Source organism: Lonchura striata, chromosome 1A, assembly GCF_050655825.1.
Source record: "Lonchura striata isolate lonStrDom1 chromosome 1A, ASM5065582v1, whole genome shotgun sequence".
Classification (NCBI taxonomy): domain Eukaryota; kingdom Metazoa; phylum Chordata; class Aves; order Passeriformes; family Estrildidae; genus Lonchura; species Lonchura striata.
In genome coordinates, this window is record NC_140741.1 from 20,859,753 (window position 1) to 20,876,150 (window position 16,398).

General features: G+C 36.6%; 1 protein-coding gene across 11 annotated transcripts in view; it reads right to left on the minus strand.

The window, feature by feature from the left end:
- Positions 1-248: 248 nt before the first annotated feature.
- BICD1 (BICD cargo adaptor 1) overlaps positions 249-16,398 on the minus strand; it is a 167,377-nt gene continuing 151,227 nt past the window's right edge. For 4 of the 11 annotated variants that reach the window (XM_021540005.3, XM_085568976.1, XM_085568982.1 and 1 more), the window contains 2 exons: positions 11,750-11,825; positions 249-6,020 (listed from right to left, as the gene is read on the minus strand). In XM_021540005.3, coding sequence (XP_021395680.1) covers positions 11,778-11,825 — 48 coding nt within the window. In that variant the 3' untranslated portion in view covers positions 249-6,020; positions 11,750-11,777. Of the gene's footprint in view, positions 6,021-11,749; positions 11,836-16,398 lie in introns of all 11 variants that reach the window. The other 7 variants (XM_085568981.1, XM_085568979.1, XM_085568977.1 and 4 more) reach the window with 4 other exon arrangements.

The following is a 16,398-nucleotide window of genomic DNA, read 5'->3' on the forward strand; positions in this document are numbered from 1 at the left end:
ATCACTCAAATCCGCTGGAAACACTATATGGGGAAACCATATTTTAGTATCTGCCTCAAACTCGGAAAACAGAGGAAGCATCTCGGCTTTAATTCCGATTCCCTTTTCCTTTAATGTTGATTTCCCGTCTTAATTTCCTCTTTGATACCTTTTAAACTTACAATCATTGATCTCTAAGAATGAAATGATTGTGAAAGTCTAAGTCTAAGCACTGCAAACTGCTGTAAATAGAAGCAGAACAGACAGAATGGTGTTAAATGAACAAAAATGGCCAGTTTATTCACTGGAACAGTTATGCATTAATTACACTGTAATTTTAATTGGAACATAAAGATGTAAGAATTGGTATATCAGCTTATTTTAATTATTTTCTTCAGCACTAGAGTGTTTTTCCCAACCATTTGACTGCATGATCATATTACACATGTACAAGCACAGACTTTATGAATCCCTCACAAGGTATTAATCTAGGATTGTCTAAAAGGACAAGGAAAAGTTAACATGAGAATTACTTCAATTTTAAAAATAAATGATACATTTTTGGAAACAAGAATTATTTAACTTTTTTGCTTTTAGCATAAAGTAGCAACAAGAAGAGTTTCCAATAGTCTTTAGTAAATGAACATATATACTTTTGTATTCTTCACCACCTAGAAACACTTCATCATTTAACCCCAAGAAGGCAGGACAACATAATGTCAATTCAACATAGGAGTAGCTGAGTTATTACAGCAGTAAACATACAGTATACAAATTTGTGTCTGTCACAAACTCCACCAATGCTAAAACTCTTTTGAAAGGAACACAGCAATCTGTATGGTTCATTAAATACAGAACATCATGCAAATGGAAACATTCAATAGATTACAAAAGTCACAAAACATCAGTTTTCTTTTTTTAATTGTTTACAAAGGATCAAGTTAATTAACCCTTTAACAGTCAAACCACAGGGCTGAAAATCAATAGGGCAATAAAGTAATAAAGTAATAAAAGTAATAAGTAATAAAATGGACTTAATTTAACCACTGGCATAGCACACATAGTCATATCTGTGAACAGGAGAAATAATAATAAAATAAGCTAGATAACTCTTATTTCTTGTTCATAGCAGATAAAATACCAACTAGCTAGCAAGCCAGGCTACTTGAAACTTTTATCAAAGGCTTCTCTTTATTGATTTTCCAAAATTTTTTGAAATCAAGCAACCACGTACTCAATAAAAACTCAGATTACTAACACTGATAAAAAATATACACTCTTATCCACTCTTTTACAGCAAATAATGATAATCAAAACAAATAGCTTTGTAGAAATACATTTTTTTAAATACAAGGCTCTATCACCCAGAGTCTGCCCACACATTAACTCCAGTAATGAAATACTGGATTTTTCCTTCACCTTTTGTCACTTTGTCACTTGGTTGCCATTACATTTCACAAAGGGGATTTTCACAAACTCCATGGGAAACAGATTAAAAACCAATAAGGATTTAGGCTGTGCACCTCCAAATGAAAGATACAGACTCTCTGTGATAGTTCTCTTGCCCTCCTAGCAAGAGGAATATGCATATCACACGAAATAAGAATTTTCTAGCTTAGTTATGGATACAGAGAAACTACACAATGTTAACAATGTCATGCACACATTTTCCATTGCATATTTTGATGTATTTGTGCCTGAAGGCAAAAGGCAATTGCTTTTTTATTTCTTTTCCACGAGATGCTTAATTACACTAAAAAAAACCCTTCATGGTTAAGAAACGTCTGAATAGTATCTATCCCTTTCAGACTCACTGCACACACAGCAAAGAAAAACTGAAGAAGAAGTGATGACTGGAATTTTTAAAGAGGTAAGTATAGCAATTATCATACTTCAAAGGTAAAACATCAGTCCCTGCCATTCTCAACTGAAGATTTCCGAGGAACAAAAGAAAGACATTTACTGTAACCTCAGTGGATATGCATCTTCTGCCAAAGAAAGGAACAGACCTCATAAAGGCTGATGTGATCTATACCTTGTGATGATGATGATCAGTCCAGCTGTAAGTGGAGCTGGGAACACAGCTACTGACTTTGGCATTGCAGGATGAACAATAAGGTTGGTACCAAAACTAGGGCCCAGACTCTGGGTGTCATTCCCAGTGGGATAAGACTGGGTCAGATTTTACTAATAGCTTACTTAAGTATTTCCAACATAATTATGGTGAGCAACCTTTATAGGTGAGGTCATATTTCATAAGTGAGGTTATATTTCATAACATAATCTCCTTTATGTACATACATTAATATGGTAAATGGCTTAAACAACTTCGTCATTGTTTTTAAAATAAAAAACAAACTGAAAATCCATTTGGCATTAAAACTTGCAGCGTTAAATTATAGTTTCATTCTACAAACTCTGCTGTATAACTATGACTACATTAATTTACTGTGAAAAATGTGGATAGAGAAAGCACAGAGATGCCAACCTGTATATCAGATCAATCAGAAAGAATATCACTACTGCCTCCATTTAAGAAGGCAGAAAATTCTATACAATTAGCATGAAAAACAATTATGTCCTCTTTCTTTAAAACCTCCATATATGTTCTGACTAATAGAAAATATATTTTTTCCATACTATTACATATTACAATTTATTTTTCATCTTTTTCTTCCTTTATATTTGGGGTTTTTTTCCTATTTCTTTTCTTTTCTTCTTTTTCCTCACACATTTCCTATAAACTGGATTTCCACAAGTAGATCATTTTACTGAACTAGGAATAATTTTTCACTACATCAGAAACTAAAACCCAAACCAAAATGCTCCTGTTTTGATCTAAATTACTCTATTTCAATAGGCTATTTCAAATCCAAAGACATTTCAAGGCCATCATAGAGAACAAAAGCTGAGTTTCAGACACAAAAGTCACAGCAGGATTTGAATTGCTTCCTTACTGGGTAGAAAACATAGTGGTGTTCCTAAGTATACTCAACCATTACAAATATAATTTTTTCTTAATCCTTAAAAATCAGAATAGATATCAACACAACATAAACTAATTTTAAATGGGCAAAATGTAATATTTTGCAACCCTTAAAAAAACCCAAGCTTTTGTTTCTGATTTTGTCTGCATGTAAATATTTCCTATAAAATCTCTCACAAAGTTTTATACTATCAATCAATATATAACAAAGAAGAGGTTTTCATCTTAAGTTCAAGGTATGTATTTTATTTTATTTTATTTCATTTTATTTTATACTGGTTAACTGACAAAAGTTGTCCCAGGGACCTACAGAGTTTTGTAACTTACAATGCAATAACTACAACCATTTATACATCGAAGTTGGTTTGTTTCTAGTTCTCTCACATTTCCAACAATTACATTTTATTACATATAAAAAATGTAAATTGAAAACTTAGGAATTAAAAATTTAAAACTTAAGAGAATAAAAACATTTATTTCTATAAAACAGAGACACAACTTCTATACCATTGGATGTTCTTTCATAACTCTTGATCCATATGAGCATGCATATGTTTCTAAACTGTCTTGATACCTTTTTTTTTCCCCAATAAATTTGTATCTATATAGAAAGGAAATGTATTTCACTGTACTACTGCTTAACTGAAGTTTAGGAAAATGCCTTTGATTTGGATATGAAAATAGGAAAAATTATTCCAAGTGCAGTCAGTGGTAACTGCATTCAAAGTGCTATGCAAGCTCCTTCTCTTATTAACAATATACAGTAGCTGTCTTTGTTGGATGCAGATATTCTTACACCAGTCAGACAAGGTCAGGAATCTGGAGATGCTTTTTGAAAGCTAAATTTGCCTCAGACAAAATACTGTGGGGATTTTTTAAAAAAATCAAAATAGCAGCTGAACTCAGTGTCAGACATCATGATGGAGCTGAACAAGCTTTCACATGACCTTTCTATGACAAGACAACAGGCAGTTTAATTATGATACTGAATAGTGATGCAAAGGTATATGAGAAGTATCACGTGAACCCCATGGAAACCAAAGTCAAAACACTACCGAGTGTTATCTGTTTGATCTGATCAGGACTGGGTATCAGTTTGTTCCTATTTCTCTATCTCTGAGTGTTTTGTTACTATAGCTCAGCTGCTTTGCCAAGGTTACACGACAGACATTGTTGATGACATAAAATATTTCTATTTACAGCACCTTTGTTCTTGGTACTATGGTAATAATGATTTGTTAGGCACACTGAGTGGTCACCGATTCTTTCCTCTGCTGATGTTTTCTGTATTGTAACATTTGGTAAGCACTGTTACTAAAAAACTGACTTCATTCTCTCAGATTCAGGCAGAATTTGAAAGAATTGTTCCAGCCATGCCTGCAGCAATTTTTAGGTTGTACTGCGTTTCCCACTTGTCGGTCACACATGAGCTGCAGAGAAGGAATAAAGACATGCAGAAATACCAAAGCCTCTCTTCTGTAAATAATTTAAGGCCACCTAACAAAACAAGGAGCCTGCTAGTTACCAACAAATAGGCAGCACTGCAGACTTGTTTCTTCAGCTCATGACAGGACGGGAAACCCACAGATGCTGAACCACAACCCTCTGCTGGCCACTTCCCTTTCTGCCAGGTACTGTGCAAAATAAATTCCTCTATCCATGATTTTGTTCTGAAACTCACTGCTTTTAAGAAAAAAACCAGGCTTATTCAGCTTTTACAGGAAAAAATCTTTAACTAGGAACACTGTGCACTGTTGCGATAGAGTCTGCGTAGTGTTGATCACCTGAGTATTTGTCATAAACTGACATGAGCTAAGGTTCTGTGTCTGTTGATTTTTGGCAAGGAAAAAATGCACTACAGTAAAGTCCTGCTGACTTTGATCCACACCATCAACCCTACCTGCATGAGTTCTTTCTCCACAGAATACTTCACACAAAATGCACACGTCTTCCCCACTCAAACTAGCCTTTCCTGGTAAGGCCTCGAGCTAGGATCCTGAAGATGGGAGTGGGAGGAAAGAATGTTTTCAATTAGCACACAGCATTTTACTTATTTTAGTTTTTCTTTCTCAGATACCAGATAGAAAGTAATCCCAAAAAACAGCACCAATTCATGATGTGAGAAGTATAATTACAATGCAAGCAAACAACTGAAAACAAATCAGTACATTATCTTTTCATCTCCTTCTTAGGCTTAATAATTATCTTTCAATGAAGAGCTAGAACAAAACCAGAAGCTAGTGTAATAGGAATTAAAAAAACAAGTGCATAAACAATATCAGTGCAGCAGCAAAATATACAGTCCTTGTTGACATTCCAATTCAACCTATTTTCAACATTTTTGTGCAATAAAAATTGGCCATATGCTGGCCAATGCAACAAGCCTTTTTTTAATATTAACACAGTCATTCTTCACTGAAGCTATTTCTGCTTGGATTTTAAAAATAAAATTAGTTAAATACAACTCTCACAAAAAAGAAAAAAAGACCATATTTTATAAACACAAAATTCTGGTGCAAATAAAGTAAGAAATAAATATCACACCCTTGAAGACAAAAAGGAATTTGAACTGGTTCCTATGGCTGAACTTAGAGGATGTGAGGGTAGGATTTTTGTAACATATTTTTTTAACATTGGCTTAAGTCTCTCTTTACCATTTCAGAGGTAAAGCCAAGCAGCTGGGAGGAACATTTTTTGTCGAGATGTTAAATTTCACTACACTTCAGTTGTGACAGCTCATTTTGAGTACAATCAGAGGAACCATAAAAAGTCTTCTTGATAGGTTGGGCTCTGTGCTTTGTGTTCTTCTTCTCAACCTTCCCTCAGTTGCCAGAGCAGGGGATATGAATCCAGACTTGCCAATGCAGCAACAAGGCAGGATTGTCTACCCGCTTGCTGGGAACAACCCCAACCTTTGTTGCATGAGCTCCACTCTGTTTGCATTTTCTCTTACGTTGCATATGAAGATTAGGGGTAAGGAGGAGGCTTAGAGAGACAGTTGAGAGGGGCACACTGAGAGCTGGAATGTGGCTGCTCTTCTGGGAGAGCATTAGGACTGAAAATTAAAAAGAAAAGAGAAAAAGTGCTTAAAATACAAGGCAAACTTTTTACAAGCATGTCGATAGTACAGGGCTGGGAATTAACTTTAAAAGGGGGTGAAGCCTCATCTCTAAACCTGCATCCTCAGACACACAGTGTACATACAGAAAGCTCTCAGTGCACAGCAAGTCAGTGACATGTTGGATGCATTTGTGAGGTGGCTGAACTGACTTCACAATTCCTGTACACAATTGCTGTTTGCATGGCTGGGATGACAAAGATTGTGTGGAGAAAAAATGTATCTGTGAAATGGGAGAGAAAATTTGAAGGACAAGATGCAGGTGCCATCTTTATGTGAATATTAAAGATTTTCTATATGCAGCTGATTCAGAGTTTGAAATGAAGGACAGTGCCAGGCTAGAAATCAGGTTTCATAGCTCTGTGAAAATATGATATCTTACTGAATTTTACCTATTTACTAGTTCATTTCTACAAACACAGCATAGCCTTCCTCATCAGGCCCCTTAACCATTAAATATTTTGCAATTTACACTGCCAAAGTCTGGGGACTTATTATATTTTGTTTTCTTCAGGGTTTTGTGCTGTTTGAATCCTTTTAATTCTGTCATTTGATTAATTTTTGTGAACAATTTGTCTGATAACAGCATTCACCTGTTAATTCACCTGTCTAGAGTGCATTTGTAGCATTCACTGGCACATAGTGCGGAGGGGTCTGAACCAGCTTACAGGGGCTGGAGTAGCAGCAAAGAAAAGGGGCAGCTAACACAAACACATCCCACTTATTGGTGCAGAGCTGTAGTAAAACAAGGTACCAAAACAAAATGCAAGAAAATTTCATTTATAAAGAGAAGGAAAAGGAAAAAAAAAAAAAAAAAAAAAAAGGAGAAAAATACCAAAACCCCCACTTCTTTAATGTGTCTGGGAAGAGCTTTTTTCCCTAATGCTTCAAATGTTCTACAGTGTTGAAGTTATTGCAAGCTCAACAGTGTGATGTATGATAAAGCACAATCATTTATGTCTCCATCTTCAAGAGAACTTTCATTTTCTATTTTCCTTCTTTAGAAACTGCGTTTTTACATATTATCTCTGCAGCACAGACTATTGGAATTCTGGCTGAAGGAATGCAATTAGCCTATTGTTGGAAATGAATCAATTTGAAATGCCAGAGGTGTTTGGTAAAACATTACTGGAAATGCCAGTGGTACTGAAAATGTCTTTAGTTTCCACATACAGCATTTACTTAAGGAAGCAGAGAGATGATATTGTGTTTGACTAAAGAAAGAAAGAAGTGTGCACCACCACCATTAAGTAACTTGATGGCAATGTCCACAGTATCAAATCAGAGAAATCTGTTAGGCTTTGACCACAAATACACAGATATTACAATTCTACAGGAGCTCTGGGTTTATTTGAAAATCATAGAATTGCATGTCTTAAGTTAGATTCTGTTTCTCATTAATGCTCCTGAAGATGAGTTTCCTGACTGTACACTGGGTGATGACAGGTGGTCATAGAAGCTCAGGATGCCAAAAGCTTTTCTTTATGCCCAGCTGTCTAATAGTTCAGTCCCAAAATGTGTAGTGTTATGAACTATGACTCCTCAGAAGAAGTAATTCTTTCCATGGCTATTATACATCCTTTCCTTCTGTCATATTCTGCCACATGCAGATGCAGATACAGCATCCGCAGAGATGTTAATGAGATCTTTACCTGCTCCACACCAATGACTATGTCAGGAGTGACTGCTGATTAACCCAAAAGCTCTGTATTTACTCTCAAACTTATCCACTGATCAGGAGCCAGCTCCTGGCTTCAGTGCCTCCTAAGTTTTCAAGATAGGCTTAGGAGAAGCACTAGCCTTAATTCCTTCAGAGACAGAAAACTGAATTAGAATCTTCACATCCCATTTGAAGAAAACAAACAAGGAGGTGATTACACAACCCTGCAAGACTGGATCACTCTTCTCCCTTGCTGCCTTGTTTCTTTTTAAACAGGACTCTTATAATTGCCAGAGAGGAACAGAAACTCAGCACACACATTCCTTGCTCATTAGCAGAGATGTGTTTGTCTTTTGGGGCTTCCTTCCTAACTTTAAAAATGAGCAACAAAAGATGCTCATGCTCCAAGGGAGAGGATGGGTGAGGAAATGGCTGTAGTTGCAGCTAGTTATGTACAGCATCAGTGGCCTAAAGAACCTCCTCGAGACACATAAGATTCTCCTTTACGCAAATATAAACAACCATAATAACTTTATGGCATGACCTTCATTACAGAGCCAGCCATGACTGTAAAAACTGTACTACAGACTATCCTAGGCTATGCTCAGATTAGCAATTCTAAGCACTGTGGTTAGAGTTATATTAATTTTCTTTTCCTGGTAATTCTGCATTGCTTCTTACTTTGAAATACAAGCACATTTTGTACACAGAAGAAACAGAAAAATTTGTCTCACTATTTCCTTTTCATCCAATAATAATTATTAAGGGCACTAGCAAGAAAAAAAAATGTCAAGGCTATCAGGCACCTTTATAGCAGCATATATAAACACATCACCTGAAGCTCCAATAGATTTAAATATTTTTCTAAAGCTCTGCTGTTACACCTTCTTCTCTTCAGAAACACAATTCATCCAGTTCATTAATGCAAATTACGTAAACTAAAAATACACCAGAATCAGCAAGTGACACATGGCATTCAATGTGCTTTTTATGGCAGTAGGTCCTGGAGCTGAGCTATCTGACACATGGGCAGTCACAGACAGCAGAGGGTGGCAGGGCAGATTAATAACACAAAGCAAGACAGAGACATGGAAGAAGTTGAGGTTTTGACTATAAACAGAGAATAAGGAAGAACATTTTTACATTCACCCAATGGGATATGTGTAGATTTTAAAACATTTGGTTTTTATGGACTTGTGAGCATCTCTTTAAATGCCAGTATCATTTGGGGATGTATTCATTCAATTGATGAATAAAGTCTGTGCAGTTTTTTTGTCTTAGTATTATTGTCTGGCTTTATGCAGCTCTTTTATTTTTTTTTCCCTGGCACTCAAAATACTAATCACATATTTCTAAAATTAACTGGAAAATGGTGTGCAAAGGCCTTCAGTGTTTCTAAGTACTCTGTTCTGGCTTAGAGATGTTATTCACATGCAACATTGTCTGGCATTGATTGTAACTGTAACAAATCAGAAAAGGAAAATATAAACAGACTCATATTTTCAGAATGCAGAAATTTTGCATGTGTTAAGTTGCATATTTTATAATTTAAAAAAAATTATTTCCCACTTTATATAAATAAAAGCATTATTTAATATTAAAAGGCAATATTAATTTAAACGGAGGTACTGGGGAGTTGTGATTTGTTTTGTTATTAATAGATAGTTTGGGCTTAGAGTTTGGGCCTCTAATAATGAAAATGAGGTTTTCTCTGCATTCAACAGAAACCAGAATACAATCCAAACATGGACAAGCTTTTTTAATATTGGATAATGGCAATATTTTAGTGTTGTCCAATATAGTCCACCAGACAGGTAGCTACAGGCGCTAGGAAGGGGGAACAGCATCCAGTAATTGTCAGGGCAGGCCTGGATTTGGTTGCTTGCCCCACATCCCTAGACCTAGAAACTGAGGTGATGTGTGGAAGGCAGAGTGAGACTTGTGCACTTGTTCCTCAGTTTAATTAAAAAAAAATCTCTTAAGGAAAGTTCTCACAGATCTTCCAATCAAGTTTCAGTTGAAACATGCAGATTCAAGCAAAAAGACCAATGTAAAGCAAAAATGAATTGACTAGATATGCCCTGGAGTCTCGTTTGGCTTGAAACTGCATTGCTTATCTAGTGAGATTTACCAAAGCCTATCCACTGGAATCACAATTATTGAAAATGCCACAGTTATACAAGTCCCACTTAAAAACCACAGTACAGCTAATCAATGAGGGAAAGCTCTCAGTGAATCTACCTGTGCTATGGTCAGGTGTATTAACTGGTTTGAACATGATTAGACATCACAGGATGTGGAAAACATCTGTGTGAAGCACAAGCCTTAAACAGCTCTTGTTTAGCCCTGGATGAAATGCCACTGAGAGGTCACATTACTGCAAGAATTGTGTTGGAGACTTGAAAAAACAAGCACGGCTCTCTCTTTAAATGGCTGAATTCAGGGACAGTCAGAGGACAAGAAATGGTGGGACAAGCTCCTGGCTTCATTCTCTGCTGCATTTAGAAAATCCAAACCTCAGTAAGTCTAATTGGTCCTTAAATGCCCTCAAATTTTACTCCAGATTCCAATTACTTTATTTAAACAACTCAGCAATTCATGTCATCATGCTGACTTGCATCAAATCTATTGTTATGCTTCACTGCTTTACAGAGCTGGGCAGGTAATGTGGCTGATCAGGCAAGCAAAGCAGCAGTGTGAATATACCAAAATCAGTGTTGTTTTGACATCACCAGATGAGTACAAATCTAGTGGTAAAAAATAATAGCCACCTGAAAGTCAATTTTCCAGCTGTGTGTGTGTGTGTTGTTTGTAGGATGACTGACCTGAAGTTTTTTAAATGTTAACCATATTTTAAATTATCAGAACAAGTTAATGCTTACAGATTTCTGAGAAGATATTTTGAAATTACAGAAACAATTGTTGGTTAGCATTTAGAGAGGGATGGTATTTGGGCATATTCTCCACTAGAAGAGTAGCTCTGGAAGGAACAGAATAGCCCTTAATTAAATTAAATAGGGTTAAAATAAGACTTATTGACGTTAACCTCCATGTTTCCAAAGCACCTATTGCTAATCTCAAATTGCTCTAACATCTAAAATACAGCAGCGTCACTTTACTGGCATATTGAAGATTTTAAATGTCACTTTTATTTTTTTCAGTGAGCTGTAGAACTCCAAACTGTAAATCAGTAATTGATACTTTCCAGTTGCAATGAGTTTACAGCAACTTCTCAGTAAAACGTTCATATTGCTTTTACATAGTAAAGAAGATAAGAGTACTTCCATTTTGTAGGCAATAAATGAGAGGCACTAACTTGGTCGCTACAGTTCAGGCAAAGGCCTAAAAAAAAAAGTGAATTATTTCAAATGAAAGCATGGACATAAGTGAATATTTGCACTGATTGTACCATGAACAGATAAAATTATTGTAATGTCCTTTTGCTTTGCTTAGGTTTGGGGTTGTGCCTTGTTAAACTCAGCCATCCCAGAAGCACAATGTGGCCTTTGCACCACCTATGAGCAAGGACACCAGGAGTTTACTTTTAAAAACAAGATTAATAACTGATTGCCTTGGGTCTGAGTTTCCAAGTCAGGGAAAACTTAGAAGCGTCTGCTAAAATCTCACAAATGCCTCTAAAATGCCACCTTACAAAAGGGAAGCCTACACCTACCCGTGAAATTAAAAGTCCTCAATTTAAGTAAATCTTTCTAGCAACAAAATAAATTCATTGCTACTTTGGCATTATCGACAAACTGCATCAAAATATCAAATGAGGGCTGCAAGATCCAACTTGGCATTTTTTCCATATTTTTACAAGGAAGCAAGTGCATGAATGCTGTGACTCATGTTGGTACTGTCACTGCAGAAATTACCACTGTTCCTCGAGCTGTTAAAGGTTTGCTGTTAGAGAAAAAGTGAAGAGCTTTTGTCTGAGGAGGAGGAGGAGAGGGTGGCAGGTGTGCATGCAGCTCTGTGCAAAGAGAGGAGAGTTAGTGGAGTTTACCTGACAGTCTGGCAATCTGGCCCCCTGGCTAGTTGTGAGCCGTGTGGCGGTATGGAGGCAGCAGGCTGCTGACAATCTACAAGAAACTGATAAATTAGACATATATACAGAGAGATTACAGAGCAAGGGGTTAGTAACAGCACTACACAGGCTAGGCATCTCAGGGAGAGATTTAGTGAGGAATGTGCTCTTGGTGCCTTATCTGACAGAAACACCTTTTTTCTGATAGCAGTGACGTTGGCTGTTGCCTTTTTCTCCTTTTCAGAAGAAGCATTGGAAATATGTTTGTTTTCCCTTAGCACTGACAAATTTTTATTTAAACAGACAGCAATAATGGGTTGTATTCAGGATCTGGGTTTACACCTTGTACTTCTCATTCTTCTGTTCATCATCTTGTTCTGCTCACATCTAATATGAAAAGTGTCAATAAAACTACTCAAAATTTACCCAAAAAACTTATATCCATATAAAAACAATTATGTCATCTCATTACAACATACAAGAAAGAGCTGTAAGAAAGTCTTTTCAATTTTTGAACAATGCTTGTGGGATTGGGGTTTTTTGTAGGAAAAAGGAAGAACTTCATAGACTCAGTTTGACTGTTTTGTCTCAATTATTTTTTCAATTCCCTGTCAAAGAAGTTTCCATATTAATCACTGGCAAAGCTGTATTATGGCTCTTAATTTATTAAATAACAGAAAAGCCAAATAATCCTTCATTGCTATGTTTTCCTGTGACATTCAAAATATGAAGACAGCTTTAGATTGGATAATACTCGTGGGGCTTCATGGAAGTAGTTGAACAAGGCAACCTTACTTTCTAAGTCAGTAGTGTTTACTGAGAATTCCAGATCACAATATTTGTTCTTTTTCCCTGCTGTATTCAGGCCTTTAATTCCACTGTCTATGTGATTCAGATTGTCACACAACAGAGTCATCAGGATCTTTTCAAACATTAGAATCTATGGGTGAAATTCTGACCCTACAAAAAACTGCTGGAGATTACTTCCTGTCTCCAGTAGGACTTGCAGACCTATCATCCTTCCTGACTGCTTCAACCTGATTCTCAACCTGTTTGATGGAATAGGGTTATTTTCCCCTAAACCTTAAAAATGAGACAAGGGAACTCCATGGACATGGAAAGAATTTGATTTTTATTTCTTTCAACTGGTTGCTACTTAAAACTCAATTCCAATAATAATTTCTCTTTATAATATAGATTCAAAACCCCCTTCTATTCTTTGTCTCAATCAATGAAAGAACATGCAAGTAATTTGCTGTCAAGAGTGTTGGGATGACATCGGGTACTTCAGAGCAACACATCTTCACAGCACACTGAGCATACATTTCCCTTCCACACCAGCCCGCAGGGCCTCTCCTTAGTTCCTGTGAAAATCTGTGCTGACCTCCAGTGGGTAAGAAGCAAGTGTACCCAAATCACTGGTTTCTTCCTGCTTCAGCAAAGAGAAGAAGTGTTTGGACCTATTTTCTAGAAAAATACATGAAGACTTTGTGCCAACACCTTTGTGTCCAGCAGCAGAAATTAATAAGAATAAGAAAGAATACTATGCCACTTTCATTTACCAGGGTTGTCACTATAGTCCTCACTGCATCTTTCAGCAGAGGAGTGCAAGAGTTGGCAACGTATTTGAGTCATGAATGGAAGGGCGTGTCATTTCAGCACAAAGCTCAACTAAAACAAGAACTGTCTGAGGAACAGACAGATCAGGCTAACTGCAGACAGAAAATTATGGCAAAAAAAAAAAAAATTAATGCTTTATTCTAAACAAAATCATTTGCAGAAGTCCAGAGTAAAGTCATGCTTGACAGGATATACAAGGTCACCAGTGATGAAAGAAATACAGCAGAAAAGGTGAAGAAAGATTTCACTAATACAGAAGAAAGTGATGAAAAGGTGCAGAAAGGTTTCACTAATACAGAAGAAATTGTTCTGACAGGCTTTTCCAAACAACACAAATGCCTCATTTATATCCTGTTCTAAGATCTCAGGCATGGTGGTGGAAATATTTCATGATGCATCTTGATCTGCTACATTTGGCAGAATAGCTGAATAGTGAGCCAGGTTCTGGGAGGATTATGCAAACTGGTAATAACTATTTCAGTGAGCATATTCCCTTGACTTTGTGTGAAACACTGTTCTAGCTGGCATCAGCAAAGCTCTTGCAATCTGGCTCACGTTCACATCAGGGCCAGATCTAGTGATCCACATGTCTTAAGATGACTGAATCGTCCTCCCACATCCTCCAGGAGTGAAGTTTCTGAGGATTATGCTAGGAAAGAGCTAAGCAGAATGCATATGGCTTACACAGACACATTTCAAATTCAAAGGAGCTTCTTATCTACTTATGTCCAAGTAGCTGTGCGAGAGCTAACTTTATTCCTTCTATATTTAATCCTTTTAAGTATTTTGGAGGATTTATAACACCCTTCTCTAATGTCATGACAATCATAAAATGAGTTTTCTACTAAGGAATTCCTGCCTATATTAAGCATATGTTTGTTTTTTTTCTGAAATACTCTGCTGAAGGTTAAAAGCCTCAAAAAAGTCTTTACTAATTCTAATGTCACATGCCATAGAGACAAGGTAAGAAAGATATGTTCTCTTCTACTGAAAAAAGCAAAAATAAGTTTTAAAATCACATAGAAAGAATCGTTACTTGTACTTTTCAAATATCACAGCCTGTCAGTCAACCTACAGAGTGAAAGGACAGTCTGTCATTTATGTAGAAGGTACTTGGGGTACAGACACAGATTACACTTTTTGCTGTGTCTTCTGACACTACCAACAAGAAAATCATCAATAAAGTTATTAAATACAGTCTATCTTATTTCTCCTATCTTTCTTCTTCTTCACTTGCTGTTAGGAAATAAACTACTTGGCAGGGGATGAGTTGGCTGATCTCAAGTCCTTTTACAATTCCATGAACCTATAACAAATAAATTAATTTTAGTACTCATTTCAACCAGAGATGCCAAAGAGGAGCTATTGTACACAGAAATTCACATGCCAGTTTTCAGTTTTACTGAATTCAGCAGGACTTGTGCCTGCAGAGTGTTGTGACACTATCCAACAACACCACTATTGGATAGTCCATTGGCTCTATTGGAAATGTGAGGTTTGACTTGGGCTATATGTTAGTCCTGTTTCAATTTTTCAGTGCCTGACATTTTAGCCACTTGCACAATGATGATGTAAAGGGCTCAAAGATTTCCTCTCTCACAGATTACCCACTGCTGGTTTTCCTTTGAAACCTAATGCCTAGTCTTAATTGGGCCAACTGGCTCCTGATGTAAGAGCATTCAAAAAAAAGACTCAGAGAAACTACATCTGCTCACATGAGCACTGAATGTGCTGCTATAAATTATCTGCTGAGAGCAAATCTCACCAGAAAGAGAGAATTTTCCTGTACTTCCCTTTGGCTCGGCCACAAAAACAACACATTTCCCTGGTGTCACAAGATGGGCTCTGCCCTCCAGTCTGTGAACTGGGTGACTCTAACCAGCACAGGTCTGCTTTACTGTGTTATTTGTGTCTGAGATGGGTTTGCCTTCTGTTGACATCAGCAATGTCCTCAGTGAAAAATCTACATGCAAGCATTTCCAGTCCCACCTGCTCAGGACCTAGCACACTGCAATGAACATTTCAGCACATTTTGACTCTCAGTAAATTCCTAATTTCTACACAGTGCTTTCAAGCAGCAAGACTACTCAGAATCCCAAGATAAGCATGAAAGACTTTTAGCTGCATTTAGTTCAGTTAATCAATGATTTTTTTCCCCCTCTTTTATCTTAAAGGGTAAAATTGAGAGCCAAACAGTAAAACAATAATATTTTGCATTTCTGATAAGAAAACATTGGGAAAATTTGTTATTGATAAATGAAAAACTGTCAATAAATGTTTATGACCAAATGTGAGATGGAGGCTTTTTCAGTCTGTTAAAACAAACCCCTAGCATCTCATTGATCCCTTCAGGCCAACAGAAACTCCTTCTTTCCTAGGTAAAATTTTTCAGGCTGACTTTGTGTTACTCTACCCAATGTCAATTGAACTTGCTCCACCAAGTCTGAGGAATTTGATAACATGTCTGTGAAGCTGTTATTGAAAAGAGAAGCTGTCTCCATTAATATGGTCACAAATTGTTTTCATCCCTGAAATGTCAATTTAATGGGAAGGAATGAAGGAGTAATAGCATGATTTGAAAGTACTGTGCAAAGAACAGATCACTAGCCTTCTAGCTGTGCAGATGTAAAAATGTGTCTCATCACAGAGCAAGACCTACAAAGACAATAAATCAATCCTCTCTGCTCAAAGGTGAGAAACAAGGAAAATTTCCAAACCAAAAGACAAATGTGAGATGTCAAGAAGAATGGGGCAGAGGGCACTAAGATGCTTGCCCTCCTTGATGAGATTTGCAGAGATGCTTTCAAGCTGCAGTCTGACAGTCCTCAAACTGTTTATATACAGAGGTGACAAGGACATAAGTTTATACAATTATTTTACAGCTGTTTTCACTTAAAATTTATCTTCATTTTTTTCTAATGAATGCCAAGAAAACTTTGACCTTCCTCAAGGCCAAGAGGAATTTAGAGAGACAATAGTTGCCACAAAGAACAGCTGGTTAGAGGACA